The following is a 23,788-nucleotide window of genomic DNA, read 5'->3' as shown; positions in this document are numbered from 1 at the left end:
GAACAGTTTCCACTGATTTGTGGCAACGCTTGTTGAGGTTTCTGCCTTTTGATCAAGTTTTACCCAATTGTGTCTTTTAATTGTTTATTTAATCTATATATGAATCTATGGAAATTCTGTTAGTGGCTAGCTACACTATCATCACAATGGCACAGTTTCATAAAATTATAAAGAAAAAGCCATAAAAAGAATACTGAGTAAAACTTATGTTTTCCTCTGGATAGATATTGATGAATGCCAAACTCCAGGAATTTGCATGAACGGGCACTGCATTAATACTGAAGGATCATTTCGTTGCGAATGTCCACCAGGCCTAGCTGTGGGAGTTGATGGTCGTGTTTGTGTAGGTAAGTGTGCATAGAACCACTTTTCTTCTTCTGTATTTTTTTTTTTTAACTTCTAAACCTCCCAGAGAACTTTTTCTATTGGGCTACAGCCCCAGTAACACTGAAATATCTTATTATGAAGTCTCGGCTGTATGACAACAAATGCTGGACATAGGAATATCTGACTTGTGTTGAAGGTAAGAAGGAATGTGCAATTAAGGGTGCTATTTGCAAAATTTAGTGTCTAGAAGGTAAGTTTGGTTTTTTACATCAGTAAACTGGAAGACCTATCCTGAAATATATAACGAAGACCTGGCTTATATTCAGCATAATGAAAACTTGCTTGACCCTTCATATAAGGGAACAGCATGCTGGCAGAACAGCCTTAGCAAAGATTTTGTGCTAACAATTGAATGGAGCCTCTAATAGAGAAAGATTAAGGGGTTCATCACATGGGGGCAGAAATCTGCATCGGATGAAGAAATCTGCAGAGCTTTTAATAGAGAAATCTTTCTCTATTAGAGGCTCCATTCTTCATCCAGTTTCATTGGAAGATTAGATCAGGCTCCTTTACACACTTGTTTCTATCTCATTATATTCCATTCCTTACCTTTTCACGGGATGGCTGCTTTTCTGTGAAAAGCCATTACATGGGCTGGGGACATCACAAAATTTCCTCCCTGGTTCCTGCCCCTTTCCCTCCCCTCACAGATTACTGGTGGTTTGGTTGTGATTGACACGCAATGCAGGTGGACAGCAACCTCCACCAAACTGCCCGAACCCCGCCCCTGCAGGCACCAGTTTCCCAGCAAACTGCCAGCATGCTGGCCATTCTGTGTTGTGGAGTAAACAGCCGAAGTTGGGAGCAAAAGTCAGTGCATTGTGTTTAGTCACAGCATGGCAGCAAACCAGGATGGCAGCAAGCCAGTGAGTGTGTTGGTCAGTATACTGACTTCACTGCTGTTGTCATCATGATCGTGCCCCCAACAACCCCAGACAAAGCAGGTTTTTTGCACTACAGGAGAAGTACACGGGCAGGTCATGGAGCTCCTGTTGCACAGGCCTAAAAAATACTGCATTTTTCTGTTTGGGGATAACACAGGAGAGGCAGGGGGAAATGGTGGGAAAATCACTGGAGGATTACAACATTGTATAATGGACCCACAAACTTCCATGAATGGCCAATCATGAATGTGCAATAAATTGCTGGTGTATGAGATGCCCTGGTTGCTGGTGTAGGAGATGCCCTAAGGAGGAGATATTTATTGATCAGTTGAAACCCGATATCAGTCTGAAGAATGCGATGAAACAAGGCATGATGTTTATTAATGTGGCTTGATTGGTTATTTAACACAGGTGCTGTCTGTCAATTTTTGTTTCTCCTGTGACGTTTGGCCAACTCCTGACTGGTTGTGGCACAGTTTATAAGTGGTATTGCAGCTGGTATTGCATTTGTGTCTGAAGCTGGCATTTCATTCCCAATGTTTCACTTTTTAGAATCTGTTTATCAGTTTTCTTTTTAATTTCCTTTTAGCATATAAATTGGAGACACAATTGCTGGTCGTTTATTATGGTTTGGAGTGAGGTGTCATGCACATCCCATTGCTTGTGCATTGGTTTATTGGGCAGTCTATAAATATTGAAAATAAAATATATACTTGATCAAATATAAACAATCCATTCTGACAATTGAAAATTACAATGGACGTATAGAGAATCCTCTGGCAAATTCATTTTGGCATGAGTTTTTAAAGGCTAAAGCCTACTTCATCATATGCTTGAAGTACATGGAATTATAGGGTTATGTCTATCCTTCTGGAGCATATCTTGGGGGCACATAGGGAGCTGTAAGAGGAGGTAATCTGTTCTGCAACAGTTTCTGTTCTTCTGATGGATGGACACTGTTGAATGCAACCCATAGTGATAATGTGGATTAAGTCTTGTATCTGGTTTGGTTACACCATTATAGATAGTGCATAGTAGTTTCATAGGCTCTCTTGTTCTCTAATTTTGTGTTTATATAAACACCCTTCTAATGAATTCGTATTATACCTTGTATTTATTCCTCTTTCCTATTCTCTAATACTAGCTCATCTCACCTCTATAGATAAAAAACCCTTTTATTCTAAGGATAATGTGCTTCTGCAATACATAATATTAGTGGAATGTTATTATCTAACAAGCAGAGTATTCTTTAGTAAATATAAATTTTTCACTGCAGTTCTTGTAGATAACAAAAATATGCTAAAATTCATACCACTGCAGGCTAGAATAAATCAACATAAATGAAAATGCTTAGTTTTGGCTTCATGGCTATGACACTAGCTTATCTTGAGCTTTAATCTGTGTAATACTTCAGCCATCCCCATGCTGGCATGAGTAAACTGTTAAATTCTCTAACTAGTTCCAGAGTTATGTGAGATTGTTGTGTGCATAATATGCACATAGATTTAATGTCAGGGGAGAGGAAGAGAGGAATCTATCATGCTGAAAGTGCAAGCTTCAGGACAGAAACTGATACCAACTAAAGTTTGGCAGTCGTAATGGTAATGCTTGTGGTGTGGAATGTTTATTTCTCTTTTTAATACACAGTGCTAGAGCTTAAAAGATTTTGCTTTGCAATTAGTTGTTAGATAATTTCTTCACAAGACGCAGAACCAGGAATCATTTAGGAAATTTTGTTTTCCTACAAGATGATATAATTGCTCCAGACATACAGTAATGGGAATAAATCTTAAGTAGTGCATAATAAAAAATCTTACTCCTTCTTGTCCCTTTGAGTAACATTTCAAATAGTGTGTCTGCTGTTAACAAATCTACTGTAAATTCTTCTTTGGCTTCAAAAGCCTTCTTGTTGGCTAAGCTGCATGATCCCTTGCATGATCTAAGAAGTGATGTTATTCAGAAACCATAGGCAGCTGCAAAGTATTTATAGTCTGAGAACTGGCACATTAAATTAAACATTTTGCTTTGGGCTTTTAGTAGCGTTGACAAGTGGGTTAAATATTTAATAGAATACACCAAAAGAAAAGTACATTAAAGAGCTTAAATCATACATTCATTCATATGTACTCAAAGTATCAAGTTTTTCATGCAGAAAATATATTGATAAAGTTTAATATGACATACTAGGAAATAACTTGTAACATGAACAGAATATCCACTTAGCTAAAAGAACATATGTAAGCCTAGGTTGGATGTAAACAGTTGGTTGGTATTGAATCTTATAGAGGTTAAGTCTTGCATTCAAGATGAATTCATGTATGACAGATGTAAATGTTTTGGACTCATTCTTTATCTGAGAATATTTATTTATACCATTTTCAGTGTGAGACAACTCATCTATTGTTTTGCTGGCTCCCCTTAGATACCCATATGCGAAGCACATGCTATGGTGGAATCAAAAAGGGAATATGTGTACGCCCTTTTCCCGGAGCAGTGACAAAATCTGAATGTTGCTGTGCCAATCTGGACTATGGCTTTGGAGAACCTTGCCATCCATGTCCTGCCAAGAATTCAGGTAAAGCTGTGTTCTTCTTTTGATTTTACACTGGAAACAAATTAAAAAAATCAAAAGGATTCATACATTTTATATTTCAAAACTAGATAGGTTTTACTGTGAATAATAGAAGACTCTTAATTTTTACATTATCAGTGAAGATAGGCGATTGAGTCCCTTCACTCTATATTTCAGACTATTACATATCTTAGAGATTTGCTTCCCAATGAGCTTTCATTCAGTTTCAAATCATGATGCTGCTCAAATCAGTTTCAGATCAAAGCATGCATCCATGTTCTTCAATGTGTTCTTTACCGCTTAACACATGTTTTCTTGTTGGGAACATTGTGCAGTTTTAAGTCACTTATACCATACACCACTGTTTCCCAATGGGGTCTATATTGCTGAGAGCTTTTTAAACTGCTTATTAATAGGAAATATGCTTTGGATAAAAATGCCAAAGCACATTCCCAGAGATAAAATATCCATCTTCACCATGCACTCATCTTTAAGGACAGCATAAGCCAAGGTTCTGGAAAAGAGATGAGATACAATGGAACTGCATATTACAATGGAACCTATTAAAACTAATATAAATATTAAATGCAGACTTTAGTTGCAGAGTATCTGCCTTGAGTTGGATTCTATTTTTAAAAACGAGTTCACCCATATTTTGTAACAATCTAACACTGAAGGCTATGTATTGAGTTGTTATATCTCAACCCAGATCGAGAACTCTGATACTGTTAAAGCACTTTGGGAGGAAGAGATTTCAGGGCTTAATGGTAGGTTCTCCAGACCTGACCCATGTTCTATGGTGCCACTGGTTTGTTTGTTCTTCTCCCCCTGTTAGCTGCTGTTTTCAGTTGAGTTCAACATGCCACAGGAAATAAGTGGATAAAATGGCAACATCGATCCTGGAAAGTTTTTGTTATAGTAAAGAACTAAAAGGGAATTTGCTATTCATTTCTTTCAAATATTTTCTTTAATTTTCAGTATAATTTCCAAACCATGTTTTTAACGAAATAACATATGTAGTTTAGAGAATGTTAAACAGTATCACATTTGACAACAGTAAACTATTGGTTAAGGTACTGTATGCTCAAGTATAGTACAGTCTAGTGCCACAGTTCTTTTTTGTGTGTCCTATATGTTACATTAAGAGAGCAAATCCTATGTCCTATAGACAGCATCTGGGGGAGATAGGATTTTTCATTTTCTAACTCCGATCAAAGACAGCGCTACGAGCTTGAAGCTGGGAAACCGTGCTCCCCTCCCGCTCATAGCTGGGGTGGAGAGAACCAGGGTGGCTACCCCTCTGTGTCTGCCCATGCTTGAAACACGGAGCATAGACAGGGTGAAAAGGCGGCATTCCCGTGGGCGGGGAGACTGTTGTAGACAGCTTCCTATGTGGTCTCCAGGCCCATTCCCACTCCCTCCCCGAAGCTGCGCTTACATGCCCCAAATCAGGTGTCTAAGGAAAACTGCAGGTCAGCCAGAGCATGGAAGGAATCTTCTCCATGCTTCATCCACCCTGTATCGGAGAGGCGGTCACCTCGAACTTCAGAGGAAGTCGGAGGCAACTGTCTGTCTCAACAGAATTGCGCCCTAATATTGTCATGATTATCTTTCTAATCCATGAAGTTGTGCAAGATATTAGGTCACTCTGCCATGTCTTTAATCTGTAAATGAAGTTTCAGCCTGTTGCTAATAATAGGTACAAGCTTTGTTTCCACTTTAATAGGATGTATTTTAATGTATTATTCAAATTAAGATAGAATAGTTTAATGTGAGTACAACAATATATGACCATTGTTTTATTAAGGCTTTTGTCTGAAAAATGCATGAGATAATTAGAAGTTGAAGGGATAGCTAAGTTAGCAGGGCTTTCAAGAGATATTTAAATGCATTTGCTATAGTATTAATGTATTTTAAAATATTATAAGTTAACAGCTTCTCTATTTTTTGTGTTTCAACATTTTTATTTTCACATGAGAAGCTGAGTTCCATGGTCTGTGTAGCAGTGGAGTGGGAATTACTGTTGATGGAAGAGGTAATGTACCATAACATTTTATAGGTGTGGCCTATAAAAAAAAAGAAAGCAAATGAAAATAAGTTAACCACTCTTGTGTATGTAATGAGATATACTGGCTACAATCTTTTATTTTTCGACCTACCACATACTGTTGTTTTAGGTATGGCACTATATTTTTAAAAAGTCAACCAGGCCCTGAGGAAGGATTAGATTATGTTCCCTCTGGAACCAATGGTAAATTTTTCTTTTGTTGTAGTAGAAGCTTGGAACCCGTTTATATGTGTTTTCTTGGCAACAGCACATACATAATATTTTATAAAATAAAAATGCAAATTTGTGTGTATGTAATAGCTTTCATGGCATTTTCATGTATATTTTGTAGTTTATGGGAGACTGTGATGAAATTATTCTTACTATGGGCTGGTTTATAAGTAAAACATATGTGAGAAACATCAGTAACAATAGATTCATTAAGATATTCTGTTTTATCTGCTCTTACTTAGGTTTAAATCCTGATTTAACTTAAATGAGTTAATCTTTTATCCAACTTCAGTACAGTTGATTTAGGTTTTTATTAAATGATTTTGCTTTCTCCTCATTTGTAAAACGTTAATATATTCGGTGTTATTCCACTTTTGATCTACATACATTAAAAACAAACTTAATTATTTTATCATTGCAGATATTAATGAATGTGCTTTAGATCCTGATATTTGCTCCAATGGGATTTGCGAAAACCTACGTGGCAGTTATCGTTGCAATTGTAACAGTGGATATGAATCGGATGTTTCAGGAAGAAATTGTGTTGGTATGTTATTTAAACTGTATTCATATTATTTATTTTGTTTTATTTTATTTAAAATATTTCTTGGCCACCTTTCAGGGCAGAAGCCCTCCCAAGGCGGCTTACAGCAATAAAATAGATAAAAACAGTTAAAATATTAAAAGTGATAAAAACATAAAAACAATAAAAGCAACAATAAAGGCCAACAATAAAACCAACAACAAAGTTAACAGCAGTACCAGCAACAATAGCAGTCATATAATGAGAAGGCCAAGGTAAAATAATATGTTTTCAAGGCCTTCTTAAAAGTCTGCAATGACAGAGCATGGCGGACCTCTGACAGTAGCTTGTTCCAAAGGTGTGGGGCCACTGCAGAGAAGGCCCTCTCACGTGTGATCACCCACCTGATGCTCTCATGAGTGGGCAAATGAGAAGGGCCTTTCTTTCTGATCTTAAAGTGTGGGCAGGCTGATTTGGGTGAAGGCGGTCCTTCAAATAACTTAGTGCTGTGCTGAAAATTTCTTCCACATTTTTTCAACCATTCTAATTTAATCTAATAGAAGAGAAATTGCTTTCAAAAAGAAAATCAAAAGAGAATTTTTTTGGAGAAATTCTCATGGGTTGGGTTCAGGGTTCTTGTTCTTCTTACTTATGAGGTGACCAAGGAGTATGCACAAGTATCCTGTCTTTCACTGTACAATCATCTCTCTGGCAGTGTGTAGCCACCTTGGCTTCCTGCACAAGCCCAGGAGAAGACATAATGAGGTAATTCCGTCAATAAAGTTTTTTCAGATCACAAAGTGCAAGGAGCCTGGGAGACTGAAGAACAATGGAGAAATGTATAATAGAAAGAAAGCACACAAACAGTACCCTCATGGTGATTAGGTAAGGTCAAAAACAACCCCCAAAGAAATTCAAAATAAATTGTAAAATTCCCTGAGAATGAGGCAGAAAAATGGAAGCCTCTTTCATAGGGGAAGAACACTTTCATGAAATTGAAGGTCAGATTTTGGCATAGCACTAGCTCCACCTCTTCTCTAGAGCTGGATGCAACACTCCCGCTCCCCCCACATCCACTACAGGGCTTGCAGGGAAGGAGCGGTATTATCAGTACCTGCATTAGAGACAAGATGTATCCACAGTCACCCCTTAGAAATTAAACATTTGGAAGAATCTGGGGAAAGTGGTGAAATCTGAAGAATGACAACCAGAGCTGAGCCAAATATTTTCCAAAGATATTTTCCTGAGATCTTTCTTTTCTTATCCCCTTGATATAAAGGGCCACCTTGTGGAATTTTCTCCAAATTTTCTTCACCATTTTTTGGTTGAGTCCATCTTCTGTCTCCCCCACCTCCACAATGCCCCCAGAATGATGCTATGTGTGGGGTATTGTGGAGAATGCAAAATGGGGGCCGGGCTGCCAACATAGTTAATGCTGTAGCCACTTGCAGGGATAGTGCAAAAACCAAAAAAAGGAAGAAAGGAAGGAAGGACAGAAGGAAGGAAGGAAGGAAGGAAGGAAGGAAGGAAAGAAAGAAAGAAAGAAAGAAAGAAGGTGTGCTACAAGGTGCACAAATTTCACCTCCATTTACTTCCTGTCCTTTAAATTTGCACAAATTTATCCTCCATTTACTTCCAAGCCATTAAATTTGTGTACATGTCTGCCTTGTTTTTTAAAAAAATCAGGGAATTGCAGTAACCGCAGCAGTAAGTGCTCCAAAAAGGAGCCACAAAAAGGGGATGGGGGACTTAATATCTCCTCTTTCTGGGGTAGCTGGAGAGTCTGGGAAGTGTTGAAAAGGTGGATGAAACTGAGAAGTGTCAGTCCAGCACTTAAAATCAAGAGGATCACATGTATTTACTCCTTTGGCTCCCCCCTCCATCCCATTTTCAAAGCTTATGAATTGCAGCACCATGTTCCTCCTTTCCCTTAGTATTAATTTTCCCCCCGTCCTTCGCAACTGTCTGCAAATTAGCAGATATGCGACCTCATCTTGTCAGTTTCCTTGTATGTTACCTGCTTCCTTTGCTGCTCCCTTTGACAGCTGAAACATGCAAGGAAAATGACCAGGCAAGACTACACATATCAGACAGTGGTAAGTGTGCACTTGCTCACTTGCAAAAAACTGAACCCCCGCCCCCAAATTTACAACCTCAATTGTATTTTTTTGAGGCACCAAAAAAAAAGTGCTGGTGAATGAAAAGGGGTAGCAATTGGAGCAACCCCAATTGCATTTTTGAGGCACCATGTTTGTTTGTTTTTGTTTGTTTTTTAAGGCCAGGAAATGAAAAGGAATAGCGATTTGAGTAGGAGGGGGAGACAAGATGGTTTGCTGCAAAGTCCCCTGGGATATGTGATTGGGTGGGCTGGAGGACTGAGGGGGAAGGAGAGGAAGACCAACCCATGGCAAATCTGATTGTTTGTTGGGTGTACTGTGGGTTGTTCCGTCAACAACCAACCCATCATGGCTTATTCACAGGGTGGTTTAGCATGACGTCTAAACCCACCCAGTGACAATAATTCTATTAGCCTATGACTTTGATTATATCAAATGAATATATGTTTTTTGTATAATTTCTATCAGCCTATGACTTTGATTATATCAAATCAATATAGGCTTTTGCTATATACAACTATATATAACTGCAGTTTACAACTAATTTATCACTGAGTATGAGTTACTATTATTAACTGTGTTCTATATTAACGGTATCCCCTCTCATGTGTTATGAGTGTGAAGAGGAGCAGGGCCCCACCCAGGTGTCTATATATTGAGGGTGGACATCAGAAGAAGAGCCCCTATGCGTTAGCAGATGCTCATGCATAAGGCTGCTCCTCAGTTGTGTGCATTCAATGTGTGGACATCAGAGGGTGGTGCAAGCCTGGCTGCTCAATACTGGATGCTGAGTTACAACAATTCCCCAATCATCATGTGGAACCCCTTTATGCATGCAATGCCTGAAGGGAACCTGTCTGTTTGATTACAACAATTCCAGGTGCAGCTTGTTGGGTGGGTCCTGGATGAACACAAATTTTCATTGATAGATCCTTTGAGAAAAGATCTGGGACTAACACTGCATATTATGTTGGACTGGTTGCATGCATAGTCATTTTACTTGTACGTTGTTGTTTATGTTGCTATACAGCATGCATACTGCTATTTGGAGTATTTATTAAAGGATTGTATTGTATAACAATAGACAGCCCAAATAAATTGTTGTTTTTTAAATCCCACTCAACATCTTTCCAGCCTCTTATCTTCCCAGGCTTAGTACTTAAGTGATGATTACTCTTGACACTTAAGGTTTTACTGGTCAGTCACTGGTGTCTGTGGGTTTTTTTTAAAAAAGTCTTTCATTATTTTGCTGGAGAAATACAAATATATAGGTAGTTAGCTTCTAATCATACCCTTCCATTTTCATAATTTTATTTATCAGTACATTTAAAAGCAGAGAATTGGTGATTGGAAAAACTATCTTATATAATAATCCAATAAGCTTAAAACTGAGACATAAAACTTTGTGAGAAGTGTGCCAATGCACACCAGCCTGCTTTAAAAGCTATCATGGAAAACGGAGGGGATGCATGAATGTGTATGTATGTCCACATGTGTGCATGAGAAGAGGAGTATTATTCCATGGGATGCATACTGATCAGTAGGATTAACTTTTATTTTACAGATATTGATGAATGTTTAGTGAACAGATTATTATGCGACAATGGCTTGTGTCGAAATACACCTGGAAGTTACAGCTGCACATGTCCAAAGGGGTATATATTCAGCAGTGAAACTGACACATGTGAAGGTAAAACTTTGACAGTATGGATACGGTTCTGTATACATCACTATTTTTGAGTCTCATAATGTGAATTGATAATAGAAAGAAAGGTCTTAGTTACAGCCTGAATTACCTTATTTTCCTTTCTTACCTAATGTAAGGTGTCAAAGCTGTTAGTTTCTGACATTTTATCATTTTTTTAGCTTGGGAAGTAGTCAGATAGGCTACAGTTCTATGTTTGTTATACATTTATTTGCTAAATATGAATATCTTCCACAGATTGTTAGGCAAGGGGCAAGGAGTTAGAGCTGGAGCTATGAGGATAAATGAGGACCTAACTCATCGAGCTGTTGCTCTTGCACTAAGCATCCAGGGACTGATTGATCTTATAGATCTGCTCTTCCTGGAACTACTCAGGGCCAGGGTCCTGAGCATGGCTGGGTCTGGCCTTCTCCTGAGTAGACCAGATGCATGGGAAGCCACATGCTGCTAAATGAACACTGTGTTGGTAGACCTGAGTTTTGGGCGGGTTCAGCAGCAGCGCAAGATGTCTTGCTGCCTGAAGTGGGAGGACTTACTGTGTCTGCCTCTTTCCTCACCATCTCCACTGCCTCCCCCATCAGTGCCTTGTTCTGAGAAGCCACAGATACCAGGGCCATGTTTCCACGACAACAGAAGGGTGAAACAAACAAAGGAATACTGGATTTTTCATGGAATCGGCATGGCTCCATGCAGTGCTCCAGGAAGGACTGCACCACACCATTATAAGTCGCTGACAGAAACATACTTCTGGGTGGGCTGGGGGGATTAAAAGTGAACGTCATCAGACTGGCAGGGGCTGCTCAATCAATAAGAGAGGCTCCCCCCTCCAGGCTCTACTCCCCTTTCTTCTGCCTCCGTGGTTAGGTGATGATGCAAAGGATTGAAGCTGGTATTAATTATTCCCCAAAAGCCTTGAATCAAATAGCAGAGACATGCAGCTTTGGAAATAGTGCTTCAGTGCCATTAGGGGAATTACTATGCCTTTCACCAGATGAATACATGATGTACCCTGGGTGTACTTAGTGTTTTTGGCTTAATGGCAATCTCAGTAAATTCGGAAACAAGCCTCATTGACCACAACGGGAGTTACTTCTGCGTAAACCTCCTGGACCTATGCCCAGTTCTGCCCATTTTTCCCCTTTCCCTCTAAATACCAGGCTTCTGCATTAGCAGGCACCCCTGAATAAATGTGCTATTGCTCAATAGCACAAGTGCATGATAGTGCACTTTCGGGAACAACCCTCATTGTCTACAACAGGAGTTAGCAAGGGCACCTGAACTAATGTGCTATTGCGGAATAGCACAAATGTGTTAGTGCTATTTCGAAACATAGTGAAAACACCCCTTGACCAGGGGAAACACCCCTTGACCAGGGTCACAGTGAAAGGCACACCTTTGGGCAGGGTTGACACACTGGAGTAAATGCAGAGGGTTGGCGTACACCACAACAGAAGCGCAGACAAGCTGAATTAAGGTAAAGAATCGGACTATAAGCAGTCTCGGGAAATCTGGTTTTTCCGCGATAAGCTTTGGGGTGGCTGCTGGATGGCCACGACATCATGTATCCCTAACGACCACCACACAGCCAGTTGGGAGTAAATCACTCGTGGAAACAGGCCCCCGGTATCCAGGGCCACCTCACTCATAGTGCCTTTCTCTGAGAAAGGGCCACCTCAGAACGAGGCATATGGGCCTGGTGGGCTCTCTGGAGAGCTTCACTGGCTGTTTTTCTGCTGTGGCAAATGCAGCAGCAGGAGAGTGGCATGTGGGCACTCAGAGCGAGGGATCAAGCCGTATGCTCTGGAGACTGGTGCTGATTGTTTTCCTGCTGTAGCATTTGTCACATTAACCGGCAGGGCTCCTTGCCTGTCCTGATGCCTTGCTCTGAGGACTTTTCAGAATGGGGCAGTGGGATGGCTGTTCTGGAAAGCAGTGCCATCAGTTCTCCTGTTGTGGTATTTGCCACAGCAGGAGAGCAGCCAGGTATCTCTGGCATGTCTGCCTGCCATGATACTATAGCAGGGGTGGATAATACACATCCCCTCAGTGCGGCCCCCACTGCCACGCTCCCGAATTTGGTGGCAGCAAGAAAAATAAAATAACAAAAAATAGGTTCTGTAGTGCTACAGAATGCAGATCACATCAAGAGTCAAATTTAGCTTATTTGTAAGTTAAATTGGACCCGTTTAGCATTCCATAGCTGGAAGTAAAGCAAGCTAAATTTAACCCATGTAGTGCTGCAATGGCAAACAGCTAATTTTCTTTGATTTGGGTGAGAGTACAGCCCCCCGGGGGGGGGGGGGCTGGGAGGCAAAGTGGCCCCCAGACCTCCCACTGTTGGCCACCCTTTGTCAGAATGAGGCATTGGGCCTCACTTGCAGTGGTGGTCATGCAGCTTTTCTAGCAGTAGGGTAAGTGCAATCCACTAATCTTCCTGACCTGCCACCTGAGGTAAGGGTTAGATCTGCCTAGGCTGTTTGGAAATGTTATTATGTACCACTAACTTAGCCTAAGTCTGCTTTAGCCTAATATAGACAACTCCTGGGCTGATTCCATAATGTCTAAAAGTGTATTTCTAAGCCTACAATGGTTGTCTAATCTTTGTTGGTACATAATTCCCATAGAAACCCAAAATGTCTCTTGAATTGTACTCAGCATTTAGGTAGCTTATCCTTATTTATAAAGAAGCAAGTGTATTCAGCTATCATAATATCATCCTAGAGTTATTCTAGGTTGACATTGTAATACTTTATTGTAGGTGTGATTTTACAATGAATTGAAATTGTCTTTTGGGGGAAACCACTTGCTTCTTAATGAAGTCCCAGTTAGCTCAAGGGCATAGCTAACGTATACTCATTTTGAAATGTCTGAAATAACTATTTGATTCCGTCCACACATACTGAATGTGGTTTTAATATTATGAACATTTACGGAATATGATGTAAGCCTTTTAAAAATCATGGTCCTTTTGTTTAGATTGTATAATAAGGATACACAAATAGATCTGTGTAAAAAACACTTTTACACAAGCATTTTCTTCTACAGTTTTTTCTGCACAATTAAGGTGATACAATGGGGACTATATCGTGCTGCCTCATAGTTCTGTTCAAATGTTCTTCAGCCTTGAGGTCTCATAACTTTTGACACCACTTACTTTGAAAAAGCTGGATCAAAGCACAATAGGACTACTCTGGAGCTGAGTAAGTGATAGCTGAAGCCTGCAATCCTGTGCACACTTATGTGGAAATGAGCTCCACTGAACACACAGTGGAACTTACTTGGAGTAAACATGCATAGGATTGTGTAGCATGTGTCCTATCCAGTGCTATCCCTAGGGATGTACGAAAGTCACTTACCTTTTCGCAGCTTAGATTCGCAGTGGGGGGGAGGCGCTCCGTCCCTACCCCCGGAATACTCCCTGGGCCAGCACCGTTCCACGGCAGCTCCACGGAGCTGCCAGCCAGGGCCATCCGCAGCCGGAGTTCTGGCCGCGGACAGGCTGCTGTGGATGCAAATGGCAGCCGCCATTTGCATTCCCTATTTTTAACCGTTTTAGCCTACGTAAATATTTACGTAGGCTATTACAGTGAAAAAAAGGGGAACGCAAATAGCGTAGTGGGCGCCATTTGCGTTCCTTTTTTCCCGCCGATTTAGCCTACGTAAATTTTTACGTAGGCTATTACGGCGAAAAAAAGGGGAACGCAAATAGCGTAGTGGGCGCTATTTGCGTTCCTTCCCCCCCCCGCCGTAATAGCTTATATAAATATTTACGTAGGCTAAAACGACAGGAAAAAAAGGAACGCAAATGGCGCCCACTACGCTGTTTGCATTCCCCTTTTTTTCGCCGTAATAGCCTACGTAAATATTTACGTAGGCTAAAACAGCTAAAAATAGGGAATGCAAATGGCGGCTGCCGTAGCCGCCGCCGCCGCCATTTGTGTACACTGTTGTTGTTTTTTTTGGCTTGCCGTGATAGGCTACGTCAATACTTATGTAGCCTATCATGGCTATGATGAAGAAGTGAATTGCGGCCGCAGGGCGGCCGCCATTCACAAGTCAGCACAGACGGCAGCAGGTAAGTGCTACGTTTCGCGTGCCTTTTGTGGGTTGGGGGGGCATCATTCTGCCCCGCCACGGATTTTGGGCGGCTGAATGCACTGGCATTCAGCCTCACCGAGATCCATGGCGGAATTCTCTGACACCCCTAGCTATCCCTCTGCCAATGGCATGGAAACTACTGGAGGAATTGATTTCCCTTCACCCTGCAGCCCTCATGCATAGCTCAAATCTAGCCCAGAGGATTGGGGAACCCTCAGATCAGATTTAGGGGATGCACAGAGGGGAGAAAGGGGGAGGAGAGCAAGGGGAAATCCCATTGGGAGAGCAAAATTCTGCTTGCATGATCTTGGATGTAGCCCCATGTTTTTATAGGAGTTCAAATAGTTGTATTATGTTTTAGTATCATGGGGAGTTTATTGCAGGTTGAAGGTTGAAATAATACAACAGGGAGATGCTAATTGTATCTGTTTATCTTGATATTTAGCTTCAAAGCACAGCCCTGGCTATAAACATGTTCACACTGTTGAACATAAATCCAGAACACAAACAACAAAGCATGAAATGTAATCACAAGGGACATCTCCAGATTTGGCTATGACTCTGAAGAAATAGCTAAACAAAATAGGATACTTTTACAAAAGGTCAAAACATGTTTCTGTACAGGAATAAGAGTTTAAAACATAGGTTAAATTGAAATTTATTAATGTTGAAGGATGCAATTTTCATTTTTCTTTCCAAATGTTACTGCATAAGAAAAGAACAGTCTGAGTTTTAAGCATACATTTATCTAATCTGTAAAAGTATATTAAAGTATTGGTTCCTCTGTATTGCCAGTTTGTATAAAATAGAAAATACATCTGTCATCAAGTATTCTTTACTTTAAATAATGCCACGCAATCCTTCTGGCCCAGCATGCTTTTTCATAAAATGAAAAAGGACGCAAGGCCCTTCTTTTAACCTATCACTTTACTGAGCCTTCTGCTTCCGGATTTTTTGTGGGGTTAAGATGGGCTCCTTTACACATTTTTTCAGGGGTTTTCTTTCTCTGCCTTTCTATATCTTCCATTACACAAGCACTAGGTGGCACTGTGGTATAGTGGAATTGCAAAGATCATATACCAGGGTCTCATGCCGCCATTTACAGGATTACCAGACTTTCCTCATTAGGAAAAAAACAAACAAAAAAACACCTGCTATAATGGTTGCAAAAAATGGGAGAGGGCCTGGAGAATGACAGTAACATATAAAGCACCCACAAAACTACCGTGAGTGAGGAATCACAAGCGCACAATAAATGCTTCATGTAGAAAGGCTCACAGTTTTTTTTTAAAAAGCATGATGAAAAATGTAGGTGTAGGGATGGATGAATCTGTCTCTTATGCCTTCTATAATGTTTGCATTTTTTTCAAGCACAAGTTCATTCTGTCCCTTTTCTGTATGAATTTGCTTTTTTTTTAAAGTCTGCATGAAAATTTTGTGCACACAAAAGTTCATGTGTATTTTTCTACAAAAATGTGTACATTAGGGGGAAATTGTGTACACATTTTTGTATGCATTTGTTGATTGGAAATTAGTTGCATTTGTTGATTGTGAAATTAGAGGAAGAGTGAAAACTGAAGGATAATTATGTTCTGGTTCGCACATTCAGGAATGTGAATTAGATCAGTTCATATTAAAATGCAAACCAAACTAGTTTTATGACCATCCCTACTCAGAAGTAAGTCCTGTTGAGTTCAGTGGGGCTTACTCTTGGGTAAATGTGACTAGGATTACAGTCTTAATATATAATTAATTATATACTATATGAACAGGTGTGGAAATTAGAGTTATGCTGAAAATTTCTTCCACATTTTTTTCTCATTCAATGTGATAGGGAATTTCCTCCAAATTTTCTTCACCATTTTTTGGGTGGTGGTCATCTTCTCCCTTCTCTACCCCCCCACCCCCTACAATGCCCCATAATTATACTAAATATGGAGCATTCTGGAGGATGCAAAATGTGGCCAGGCTGTCAACAAAGTTAATGCGGTTGCCATTTGGAATGGCAGTGGGGAAAACACCAAAAATGCTTAGGAAAAAAGAAGATGCACTATAGCCCCTGCCAGCGTTGAGCCCTGCCTGTGAGAAACTGTTGGAGAATTTCTCCTCCCTCTAGAGAAATCTGGTGATATTGTCCCTCCAGTTTCTCTGCCTACAAATAGGGTGGAGAATTTCAAGAGACCATTTGTGCACAGCTCTAATGGAAGTTAAAGTGGAGGTTGCGATCCAGTGCCCCACTTGAACAGCAGGTCTTCGAATTTTTTCTCAACAACAGGTTCCTATCCCACTGACAAGTGCATTTAAACTTATGGGTAGGGATGTTGCAGAACCCTCGGAGGGTGGGGGCGGAGTCTGACAGAAATCCACCTGCTTGGCCCCCCGAATGCCAGTCTGTGGACCCCTGAGCTTACCCAGCTCGGCACGTGCCGAGTTAGGCAAGCTCACCCTGTCCCACCATTCCATGTGCTGCAATTTTGTGGAAAATTGTGGGTAAGCTATATAGGTAAATCCCAACTTTGCACATAATGGTGGCCGTAAATAGCACCATTTACTCAACATTGCAGGCTAATTACTCCATTTATGCCTACAATGTTATGTAAACGGTGCTATTTACGGCCACCATTATGAGCAAAATTGTGATTTATGTATATAGCTTATCCGCAACTTTCTGCAAAATGGCAGCTCACGGGGCAGTGGGATGCCACTTGCTGGGTGCCCGTGGACCATCTGGAGGCTTGCCCCGCATGCTGAACAGGGTCGGGCAGCTGGCAGGGGTCCAGTGAGCGGGTGAGTTTGGCCATCCCTCCTTATGGGAGCTTTTAAGCACCATTTTTTGGTGGAAAGGCAGGATATAAATGCAACAAGTAAGTAAGTAAATAAATAAATGTTGGGCCTGCTTGAGGCCCTTAAGGCTTATAGTATCCTGGAAGAGCTCTCAGCTGGCTTGCTGGAACCCTGAACACGAGCACTCCTGTTAGGAGCTGAGGATACACTGAAACATTTTGTTGCAGGCCCACTAATCTTTTCCCTAAACTAAAGAGCCCCAAAGTAAATCAGTTACTTTGGTTGCCCTTTTCTGGACCCTTTCCAGATCTTTGATAAATTTTTTTTGAGATGTGAACAACCAGGACTGTATCAGGCCGGTACCAGCACCCGGCATGCTTGGACAAATGGCAGGGCCCATGTGCCCTAGAGGGCCCACCAAGGTTGATATCAGCATTGCTTTACAAAAAAAATAAAAGAAAGAATTTAAGGCCCAGAGTTGTGAAGAGAAGTGCTGAACCAGGCAACTGCCATGATCTTCATTATTCCAACTGTCACTGAAACCTGCAACAAAGATGGTGGAGGCTGCTGCAGCCACTTTGCCCAGCACTTCTCAGTGCTGGGCTGAGTGCCACAGCCTATTCCTACCACCATCCTTTCCCATACTCACCAATAAGCTTACTAGTTAAACCGGCCCCCCGCCCTGCACAGCGTTCCAAACATCATAGAGTTATATAAAATCATTACTCTAGTGGCCATCTTATCTTCAGACTCTTCTCTAATAATCCCTAGCATGCCCTTTTCACTCTCTTGCAGGCTGAGTTGACATTTTCAGGATCCCAAGATCTCTTTCCAAGAGAGAGTTACAGCCACTACAAGTAAAGATGGGTTTGTTGTTGTTGTTTTGCAACACTTGCACCACATGCAGTAATGCAGCAAAGCAATGATGCAACAGACACAGTACACTGCTGGAATAACTGAACTCCAGTATGGGGATGAAAATGTAAACCAAATATCTCGGAGGTCTTGCACCTATTCCGTGGTGTCTTTCTCATGCTCTGTATCCATATAAGCAGCTAGATGATGCTTGTGAGGAGATTACTACAATTATGTGTTTTAAAAAACTCACACGACCTCACACTCTTTGATCCTGCTAGTTCTGTCAAGGGGTCGCCATTTTTTCATACCATACTAACATTTCTCTGTTGCTTCTCTGATGGTCTTCAAATCACAGTACATAAACTGGCACCCACATTATAGTTTACATTAGGGATCCCTAGCCTTTTGGACCTGTGGGCACATTTAGGAATTTGAGGAACTGCTGTGGGCACCACCACAAAATGCTTGATCAATGGATTGCCACTTTGACATTTACCTGTCACATCTGTGGTTTTTAGGTTGTATCTTATGCATCAAAAACGTTTGTTTTGTCTATTGGACACTAGAACATCTCTTTAATAAGGGACTGGCTAATTGCTGGCCTTGCAATACTGCTAATACTTCTTTTAAACATATGTTTTCATAATGTCCAGTAGTTGCTTCTTTTGGAGAGGAGGCTATTACATAGATAAATTTTGTACTGAAACAGTCTTTATTATTCACTGATGTACACGCTTTTTAAAATTATTTACCTGCTTCATGGAAATCAACACATGGTCAGCGTACATGGATTCTCTGTCTTTTTGACAGCTAAGAGGACTGATATTACAACATTGGAATGATCAACATTCACCTCCTACAATGCAGTGGATTAAGACCTACAACACTTTCAATATTTGAACAGGTGGCATGTTGACCTTCAAATAGATACTTATTTGGATATTTGGTCTGCTTTTGTTGAAGCCTGTGTATAATTCCTAGAAAGTTGTATGCATTTCATATGTATACAAATCCATGTATGTATATTTTAAAAAATGGGGAAATTTCAAGCCTGAACTTTTTTGCTGTTTTATATACTTTAAAAAAACAATCCATTTTTATTGTGAATTTTAACCAAACAAAGCAACAAAACAAAGAACATTAAAAACCAAAAAAATAAAAATATAACATATTCTAAAATCCTCAGTTTCAAGTATTACAATATTCTAAGAGGAAAAAAGGGTTACACTTAAACTTCAGTAAAAGCAGACCAGATATCCAAATATAACTCCATTTGCAAGTTATGCCTATATACCACTCTTTCAAATGTTGCTAGTGTTGTTTTCAATCCATTGCATTATAGGTGGTGAGCTTTTATCTTTTATTTTTCCAGTATCGTAATATCAGTCTTTTAGCAACTACAAGGGCACGAAAGATCCATTTACACTGACCATGGGTCACATTCCATAAAACAGGTACGTAATTTAAGAGAACATTTACATCAGTAAATATTAAAGAGCTTTCTAATACAAAATTTATCCGTATAATAACTTCCTCCCAAAAGGAGGCAACTATTGGGCATTTCCAAAACATATGAATAAGAGAAGCATTGACTGCATTACATCTCCAACAATTGGCCAATTTGACAAGCCTTTATTAAAGAGACATTGTGGCATCCAATAGACCTGAAGCAAAAGTTTTTGCTGAATAAGACATAAACTGAAGATCCACAGAGATACAGATGCCAAAACAGTGGTCTACTGATTAAACAAAATAGGACATTCCGATTCCCTAGTCCATTCCTGCTGTAAACCACATGTATCAAAATTGTTCGTATTATAAACATGAATTGTAGGTCGATATATCTGGTCAGCTTCAGTAAGTATTTCCAGTAACAAAGGAGACTCTGAAGCAGTAAAAGAAGCAGGACCAAATCTAGATACTAACAAATGTTTCAGTTGCAAATACTGCCATTCTGCTGTAGCAGGCAAACCAAATTTATCTCGCAAAATTTTAAATGGCAAAACCTCATTATCAACACCCACTAATTGATCCGGGGTCACAAAGAGTCGGACAAGACTTAACGACTTAACGACTGAACAACAACAACAAAGATCCTTTTATCTGTCCAGGTCTGCCACAAAAACATTTTCTTTCCAATTCTTAAACCTGGATTTCCCCATAAAGTCAATTTGGCATGGGAAAATGGATCAAAGTGTAATTGGCGTGACATTATATGCCACACATCTCTGACTGCCATAATTGTGGGATGAGCTCTGTCTGCCTTAATGTACCAAGAACCTAATGCCATCCATTTAAAGAAAGGCTCCAGACAAGAAGAGTCCAACACTGACCAAGGTGGAAAATCAAATCTTGAGTGGAAAAGACCAAAATTTGTTACATGTAAGCAAATAAGCCCGATGCTATGTAGCTAGACCAGGAAAACCAAACCCGCCTTCATTAATTAGAAGTTGGGTCCTTTTCAAAGATATTCTTGGTGGAAAGGAACCCCAAAAGAATTTACAAAACAAAGCATTGAGTTTTTGAAAATATTGCCAGGTATAAGTATAGGGATCCCACATATAACATAAATAATTTGAGGTATAGTATTCATCTTAAGTGTATTAACCTTACCACATAAACTTAACTTTAAATATGCATCCATATATATCTCATGAAATATCATTAATCAACTTATTTAAATTTAAACTAAACATTTGAGATATCTCTCTAGGGATAATTATTCCCAAGTAAGTAATAGACTCTGGGCACTGTCAAAATTGCCAATTAGCTAATACACTAGTGTATATCCTATCTCCAATTGGCATTATTTCCAACTTTGACCAATTAATTGAATAGCCAGATAATTTACCAAAAGTATTAATCAATTTCATCAAAGCTGGAACCGAGGACTGGAGTTTCGAGATAAACAACAGGAGATCATCAGCATAAAAGCTAATTTTAAATTAGCGAATGCAGGGTGGCTGAAGCACGAAGGGGACGATCCCCTCTGCACTGCTCCTGCCCTGCATTGGATAGGCGGTCGCCTCAGAGTTCGGAGGTGGCTGCCTATCCCCATAGGATTGCGCCCTAAGCCAAAATGGACAAAATCCATGAATACTATTTTGTCTAGTAGCACACTCCAGGGGTTCCAAACATAAGTTGAATATCAATGTGGAAAGTGGACAAACTTGTCTGGTGCCCTGCCGAAGTAAAAAAAAAAAAAGCTAAAAATAAACTGTTAGACATTACTCTCATTCTTTCGCTGAGTATAAGATTTTAACCCATTTCAAAAAAATTATAGGAAAACCAAAGTTAGTCAGTGTGGTAAAAATAAATTTACAATGAATTTTGTCAAAGGCCTTTTCTGCATCCAAGGAAATGATGGGTGCCTGGTCAGTTCTTTCAGAGTTTAAAGCAACTAGATCAACAATTAATCTAAGATTATCAACCCCCTGTCTGTTTTTAATAAATTCCACCTGGTTTGGTCTAACCAATGTGGCCATGACTTGTTGCAATCTATCGGCCAAGATTGCTGTTAATATTTTGATATCTATATTAATTAATGATATAGGTCAATAGTTAGCACAATAAGTATGATCCTTGCCAGGCTTAGGAATCGCAGTACTATAAGCATCATTTAACAAAGAAGAAAGGGAGCCCGCCCAAAAAATATGGTTGTAGAGGCGATACAACTTTGGGGCTAAAAAACTGGAAAATGTTTTATACCATGCAATTGGGAATCCATCCAGCCCAGGTGATTTCCCAGTGTTCATTTTCATTATTGCATTCATAATTTCCTCTAAACACAGAGGAGCTAAAAGGAGCTGTTGTTTTGAAGAATCTAAACATGGAAGATCGATCTGAGAAAAAAAAGCTTCCATATCTTGCTGTGGTATCTTATTACCAGTACTGTAAAGATCAGAATAAAACTTTAAAAATTGTGAGTTTATGTCTGTAGGAGAGATATATACTTTGCCACTTTCATCTTTAATAGCTGAAATTATATTTTGATGTTGATCCTGTTTAAGAGCATCTCTACACCAGCCTAAAATCCTGCATTTAAAATGGGGCTTTCTGCTTCTGTTTTAAATGCAGGATCACAACGACTCCCTTTTTCATGTGCTTCCTTTTCCCTCACCCCTTCCCCCCTCCTTCTCCCCCGTAGCTGAGTCTTCCATTATCTTTCATTGATCTCGCTCCTCTTGCCGCTTTAACTCTTTTGACAGAGGGAACTGAAGCGGAACACAATGGGGTAATTTGATAGCTCATTATCTGCGATCTATTTAAAAATGGAACAAAGGGCATTTAGTGCAGGAGATGCCTGGGATTATCACTGCATCATGTAAAGAGCCTGCAAATTTCCTTGAAGGAGCAATCTCAATCGCAGGATAAAAGCCCGGTGTGAAGGGGCCCTAAGATGATGTGCAAGGATCTTACTAGGCTGTTCACCATTTTCTCAATCTTTCTGTCATAGACAGGTCAGAGCAAAGTTTGCCTGCTGTGAAATAATATTTTTCAGCTCATGCTTAGTATTCTGTAGCTCTTGATAGAGTTGTGCTGTGGGGGAAGTGGCAAACTGAGTTATTAGAGATTTCAGCTTCTTATTTAAAAATGTCTGTTGAGTTTTTAAAAGTTTCTTTTGATAAGTAGCATAAGAAATAATTCGGCCCCTTATAAAAGCTTTACTGGCTTTCCACTCAGTGGCACACAAAGCTGCTGTACCCTCATTAGTATTAAAAGACTGTTAGTTCAGCTAACATCTGAGTTTTAAACTCATCACTGAGAAGAGAAACATTAAAACGCCAAAGACCAGGGGCCCTAGGAGTGTCAGAAAATTGCAGTTCCAAACATACTGTGGGACATGATCTGACACTAAAAGGTAAAGGTGTCCCCAACCAGTCGTGTCCGACTCTAGGGTGCGATGCTCATCCCCGTTTCTAAGCCGAAGAGCCAGCGCTGTCCAAAGACGCTCCCGTGGTCATGTGGCTGGCATGACTGAACACCAAGGTGCACGGAACGCTGTTACCTTTCCCGCCGAAGCGGTACCTATTTATCTACTTGCAATTTCTTGCTTTCGAACCAGTGTGTCAATCTTGCAATCTTTAATGTGACATACTAAAGATGCAGAAATAAAAAATAGTCTAATCTAAAGCAGTTATGGTGAACTGGTGATATAAAAGTAGATTATCTGTCAGGGGTGCCTCTAAGCATAGGCAGTGGCAGAGTAGCTCAGATTCTGAAGAGGAACCGCAAAACGTGGGGGAGGAAATTTCCCAGTCTCTTCCAGACAGGGAGAGACAAACTCCTCAGGTTTCAATAGTCCAGCTGGACGGAGAGAGCCTCTCTTCACCCCCCCCCCAAGAGAGATAGTGAACAGGGAGAGGTGGGGCTTGGACAGCCTGAATTCTTAGACGCCAAGCACAGACGCAGGGCCAAGAGAGAGATGGCAGGGGCGGGGCTTAGGCGATCTGCCCGATTGGCCTGACGGGAACAGCTATGCATAGATACCTCACAAGACAGAGGGAGATCCCCACCCCACCCCTTATGTTAGGAAAGCATGACCGCCTTTTCTCAAATGGTAGGTAACTTTCAACCTTCCT

At 40.3% G+C, this 23,788-nt stretch overlaps 1 protein-coding gene across 1 annotated transcript in view; it reads left to right on the top strand.

Annotated features, from left to right (window-relative positions):
* Window positions 1–23,788, top strand: part of FBN2 (fibrillin 2) — a 262,921-nt gene that overhangs the window by 114,954 nt on the left and 124,179 nt on the right. The window contains exons 15-19 of the mRNA XM_084832107.1: window positions 225–347; window positions 3,694–3,846; window positions 5,825–5,878; window positions 6,543–6,668; window positions 10,326–10,451. Of these exons, the coding sequence (XP_084688233.1) occupies window positions 225–347; window positions 3,694–3,846; window positions 5,825–5,878; window positions 6,543–6,668; window positions 10,326–10,451 (582 nt within the window). The remainder of the gene's footprint in view (window positions 1–224; window positions 348–3,693; window positions 3,847–5,824; window positions 5,879–6,542; window positions 6,669–10,325; window positions 10,452–23,788) is intronic.

This window comes from Heloderma suspectum, chromosome 2, assembly GCF_057233095.1.
Source record: "Heloderma suspectum isolate Gila_16-S chromosome 2, 16-S_ref, whole genome shotgun sequence".
Classification (NCBI taxonomy): Eukaryota; Metazoa; Chordata; class Lepidosauria; order Squamata; family Helodermatidae; genus Heloderma; species Heloderma suspectum.
The sequence above is the reverse complement of the archived record's forward strand: the minus strand, read 5'-3'. Positions and strand labels throughout refer to the sequence as shown.